This window comes from Myotis brandtii, unplaced genomic scaffold, assembly GCF_000412655.1.
Source record: "Myotis brandtii unplaced genomic scaffold, ASM41265v1 scaffold105, whole genome shotgun sequence".
NCBI classification, from domain to species: Eukaryota; Metazoa; Chordata; class Mammalia; order Chiroptera; family Vespertilionidae; genus Myotis; species Myotis brandtii.
This window is the reverse complement of record NW_005353538.1, coordinates 726585-732335: the sequence shown is the minus strand read 5'-3', so window position 1 is coordinate 732335 and position 5751 is coordinate 726585. Positions and strand designations below refer to the sequence as shown.

Sequence of the window (5751 nt, the reverse complement as noted above, 5' to 3'; positions counted from 1 at the left end):
TCCCAGAAGTTTTTTTTTTTTTTAAATATATTTTATTGACTTTTCACAGAGAGGAAGGGAGAGTGATAGAGAGCCAGAAACATCAATGAGAGAGAAACATTGATCAGCTGCCTCCTGCACGCCCCCTGCTGGGGACGCGCCCGCAACCAAGGCACATGCCCCTGACCAGAACTGAACCTGGGATCCTTCAGTCTTCAGGCCGATGCTCTATCCACTGAGTCAAACCAGTCAGGGCTCCCAGAAGTTTTTAAAAATATATATTTAAATATATGTTCTTTGTTTCAGGTAGAGTAACTCCCTTGAGTATTTCCTGCAATGTAGGTTTTTCTGGTGATAAAATCCCTCAGCTTCTCTATGTCTGGGGTCGTGTTTATTTCTCTCCTTCATATTTAAAGGATTATTTTGCTGGATATATTATTCATGGCTGGTAATTTCTCTCTTTCAGACATTTTAATATTTAGTTCTACTCTCTTTTGGCTTGTAGAGTTTCTGCTGAAAAGTCAGATGGAGAGGGATAGAGAGTTAGAAACATCGATGAGAGAGAAACATCGATCAGCTGCCTCCTGCACACCTCCTACTGGGGATGTGCCCGAAACCAAGGTACATGCCCTTGACCGGAATCGAACCTGGGACCTTTCAGTCCGCAGGCCGAGCTCTATCTACTGAGCCATACCGGTTAGGGCTCATTAACTTATTTTTTATTTGTTTAAATCTTTATTGTTGAGAGTATTACAGATGTCCCCCTTTTACCTCCCCATTGCCCCCCTCTACTCTGTTCTTGCCCCATCCCAGTCCTTCACCATCCTATTGCCTGTGTCCACAGGTAATGCATGTATGCATATAAGACCTTTGGTTAATCTCTTCCCATCCCCGCCCATCCCCCTTCTCTTTGAGATTAATCAATCTGTTCCATGCCTCTTGATTCTATTTTATTCATCTGTTTATTTTGTTCATTAGATTTCTTGTTCATTTATTTTTATTTTTTGATTCAATTATTGGTAGATATGTATTCATTACCATTTTATTGTTAATATTTTTCTTCTTCTTTTCTTTTTCTTAAAGAATACCCTTCAACGTTTCATATAATATTGGTTTGGTTGTGATGAACTCCTTTAGCTTTTTTTTTGTCTGTGAAGATCTTTATTGGACCTTCAATTCTAAATGATAACTTTGCTGGGTAGAGTAATCTTGGTGGTAGGTCATTGCTATTCATCGCTTTGAATATTTCTTGCCATTCCCTTCTGGCCTGCAAAGTTTCTGTTGAGAAATCAGCTGACAGTCGTATGGGCACTTTCTTATAGGTAACTAACTACTTTTCTCTTGCTGCTTTTAAGATTCTCTCTTTGTCTTTAGCCCTTGGCATTTTAATTATGATGTGTCTTGGTGTGGGCCTCTTTGGGTCCTCTTGTTTAGGATTCATTGTGCTTTCTGAACTTTAAGTCTGTTTCTTTCACCAGGTAGGGGACGTTTTCTGTCATTATTTCTTTTCTTTTTTTTTTTTTAAATATTTTATTGATTTTTTACAGAGAGGAAGGGAGAGAGATAGAGAGAGTTAGAAACATCGATGAGAGAGAAACATCGATCAGCTGCCTCCTGCACATCTCCTACTGGGGATGTGCCCGCAACCCAGGTACATGCCCTTGACCGGAATCGAACCTGGGCCCTTTCAGTCTGCAGGCCGACGCTCTATCCACTGAGCCAAACCGGTTTCAGCTGTCATTATTTCTTCAAATAGGTTTTCAACATCTTGCTCTCTCTCTTTTCCTTCTGGCACTCCCATAATGCGAATGTTGGTACACTTGAAGTTGTCTTCTGGAATTGATAAAGTGGCCTTGTGTAGTAGGTGTCCTGTAGGGTGCAGTGGCTCAGCCTCCTTAGTCACCTGAGCTGGGCACTCTAGGTGTGTTCCTGTGTGAGCTGTGTTCACAGTCTTGAAGTTGAGCCTTGATTGCTGTTGGCAAGTGTCCCTGAGGGGAATTGACCCCCAGACCAATTGGTTGTGAGGACCAACTGAGTCTACAGTGGAAGAGCTGCTGTGCAGGAGACACCCTGTGGAGCAGGACTTGCTTCAGTTGGGCTTTGGTGCTCACTGAGTCTGCCTATTGAGTGTATCACTGTGGATGTGTAGAGTTGTAATCTGGTATGGTCTGAAGCTGTCCACCAGGTACACTGGCTCTGGGGCCTCCTGGGAGGTGCAAAGTCAGCCACTGCCTGGGGCTACCCAGTAGGAGCTGCAGAGAGATCTGCAGATGACTGGTACTTGTATTGGGCTTGTGAGGCCCAGCTATGAAGCAAGGCAGGCTGGTGCCAGTGCTGGGTCTTGGGTCTTTTATTGATAGGTTTGGGGCTTGTTGACTCCAGCTGCTGCTTGTTTAAGAGATTTTAGCAAAGTCTGAAGCCTGAGCTAGGACAGGCCATTCATATGGAAAAGCAGCTGCAAACTGCGTGGGTGGGGCTGAAAATTGGATGGGGTGGGGTCTCAGGGAGTCACTAAGATGGAGCAAACAGTGTACACCCGGCTGATGGAGACTCAAATATGGCTTCCAGTCAGCTCTACAACTGGGGAGGTCCCAGCATAGGAACAGTGACCCCTGTGAGCACCCCTGTCTTGGAGAAAGCTGCTCCTGAGTTCCTGCCCCATTGCCAGACAGTCCAGTTCCTCCCCTTATGTCCCTGAATTCCCCCAAAGCCGCTGCCGGGCTCTGGAGCTCAGAGGAAGCAGAGCATGTAAGTTCATATTTGGGCCCTTTAAGAGGAGCACCTGGGACTCCAGCAACCTCTGTGTCACTCAGCCACAATCCCTGCTGGTTTTTACAGCCTGAAGTTATGGGGACTTCTCTTCCCAGCTCTGGAACTCTGGGCTGGGGGTATGGTGTGGGGCTGGGGCCCCCTGCTTCTCACAGGATGCCTTGGAGCTATCCCTCCTGATTAAAAAAACGCCATACATGGGTGCCAGACCAGCTCATTCTGTACCTCCACCCCTTCTATCAGTCTGAAAGCACTTTCTTCTTCTCTAATTGTAGGACTTCCATTCATCCAGGTTTCAGGCAGTTCTGAATCATGGTTGTTCTGTATTTTAGTTGTAAATTTTTAAATTTTTTAAATTTATTTCAGAGAGGAAGGGAGAGGGAGATAGAAACATCAATGATGAGAGAGAATCATTGATCATCTGCCTTCTGCACATCCCCCACTGGGGACTGAGCCCACAACCCAACCCAGGCATGAGCCCTTGACCAGCATTGAACTTGGGACCCTTCAGTTGGCAGGTTGACAATACCCATTGAGCCAAACTGGCTAGGGCTAATTGTAATTTTGATGTGGTTGTGGTAGATGGTGAGTACCAGCATTTACCTATGCTGCCATCTTGGTTCCCCTTATTTATTTATTATTTAGGCCAGCCTCAAAGGCAGCATACATAAACGTCACAGAGAAGATAAAATCATAAACTGTGAAAACTCAGCTAAAAGGACCTGATACCTGCGGGGAGGGAATGCAGAGGAGAGTAGAAAATTATTACTGAAAAAGGTTGGCTTAGAAAAACCACTGGAAATGAACACAGGACTCATCTGAGCTTGCTGGCAGTCAAGCCAAAAAAAGGACCCCTACATTGGCCATTCACTAGGGTGAAACTCAGGAGAAAGACCTTCCTGAAGCCCCAGGGGAGAGGCACTAGGAGGTAGGAGATAAAACGGATCACTCAGGTGGGGGATGTGGAGGAGGGAGGGGTTCTGAAGGCCAGGCCAGGGCTGTGGCAATGCTGACATTTCAGGAAAGGCTCATGCTTTCCTGAGGAGAGGGACTTTCCTTGGCTGCACAAGGAGGTGGGAGAGGGAAGGGCAAGCGTGGTCCATTCACACCATTCTTTTTACAGGGGAACAGGATAGAAGGTGGTGTGCCAACCCCTGGCTCGGACCGTCTCTTCTACCATGAGGTGGAGTCGCCATCTGCCCCGGGCCTTTTGGGGGCCTGGCCTGGCAAGAGCACCCCAGCCAGCAGGTAAGTGGGCAGCAGGGGTTTCTGTTTCTGCCTCTTGCTTCCTTTTGAGTCCAGATGGTGCCTCCAAGAGGGCAGGGATTCAGACCAGGGGTGCCAGTCCCAGCTCGGGGTGCACTAGCTGTCGGCCTTGGTCAAGTCACCTCATCTCTCTCAGCTTTCTTTTTCTCATCCTGACATAGGGGAGTCAGCCTAGGTGAGGGTTCCTGTAGCTAAATAAGTCCAGGAACACTTGTCTGATTTCATTTTGTATTCAACAAATATATATATTTTAGTCCTCACCAATAATATTTTTCCATTGATTTCTATAGAGAGTATAAGGGAGGGAAGGTAGGGAGAGAGAGAGAGAGAGAGAAAGAGAAACATTGACATGAGAGAGACACATCGATTGGTTGCCTCTTGCACGCACCCAACTGGGGCTGGGGAACCTGCAACCGAGGTACGTGCCTTTGACCAGGAATCTAACCCACAACCATCTGATGTGCAGGCTGACACTCTAACCACCGGCTAGGGCCAACAAATATTTTTTGAGTGCCTGCTGTGTGCCAAGTATATAAGTGTGCTAAGTTCTAAGTATATAATTGTGTAAAAAAAACAGATGTGACCCTGCTCTTGTGGTGGGGTGGTGGTGGAAATGAATGTTAATCCAATGGTCACAGGGTAGAATATAAAATTGCATCATAGCTGCTACAGAGGGGTGGTACATGATGTGTAAGAGCAAATAAGGGGGGTTTGAGATAGACATGGGTCTGTGTCTTGGTGGGGAAATATGGGTGGGATCTGGATGCTATTTCTTCCTTCTCTCTTCTCTCTGCAGATGAAAATATCCCTTGGATGATCCACTGGAATTGGGCCCTTAAAGGCGGGTGTCCCCTTGGCCCCCCTAGGTGAGGCCTTGGTGTCATACCTTAGAACAGTGATTCTCAACCTGTGGGTCGCCAACCTGTGGGTCGCGACCCCTTTGGGGGTCAAATGACCCTTTCACAGGGGTCGCCTAAGACCATTGGAAAACACATATATAATTACATATTGTTTTTGTGATTAATCACTATGCTTTAATTATGTTAATTTGTAACAATGAAAATACATCCTGCATATCAGATATTTACATTATGATTCATAACAGTAGCAACATTACAGTTATGAAGTAGCAACGAAAATAATTTTATGGTTGGGGGTCACCACAACGTGAGGAACTGTATTAAAGGGTCGCGGCATTAGGAAGGTTGAGAACCACTGCCTTAGAATATACCTGGGCATAGCCGAGGAGCCTGGGAAGGGTCAGGACTTGGAGAGAGCACCAGGCTTAAGAGGAAGTTGGCTTATATTATTTACAGCACAAGTCACGGTGGTCAGCCAGTGGGTGGATCTGTGGGAGGTGGGTGGAGTCTGGTAGGGACCAGGCTGAATTCCTGAGTTCCAGACAGACAGCTGTGGGGGGCTGGAGGGTGAGGGGTGAGACCTCAGTCTCTGGGAGGAGTGAGAGTCAGAGTCTTAACGTGGGTGTCCAGGTCTGGGCCTGGGTCTCAGGAAGCCAGAAGTTCCTCATTCCAAACAGGCCTGGGCTCCACGCTTGTGCAGGGACTGAGCCCAGCAGCCAAGCCCCAGCTCATCCCTTCTCCTTGCTCCCAGGGCCTTTACCCATCACTATGGAAGCTCAGTGGGCAGTGTTCCCCCGTCAGGGAGGCATGGACCTGTGTTACGGAGCATCTCTGCTGCTGGTAAAGAGATTGGTTCCTTGGCCAGCCTGAGGGGAGG

General features: G+C 47.1%; 1 protein-coding gene across 1 annotated transcript in view; it reads left to right on the top strand.

The window, feature by feature from the left end:
• Positions 1-5751, top strand: part of NLRX1 (NLR family member X1) — a 29101-nt gene that overhangs the window by 10960 nt on the left and 12390 nt on the right. Inside the window, exons 2-4 of the mRNA XM_014539891.1 lie at positions 3872-3996; positions 4811-4880; positions 5626-5714. Coding sequence (XP_014395377.1) covers positions 3927-3996; positions 4811-4880; positions 5626-5714 — 229 coding nt within the window. The 5' untranslated portion in view covers positions 3872-3926. The remainder of the gene's footprint in view (positions 1-3871; positions 3997-4810; positions 4881-5625; positions 5715-5751) is intronic.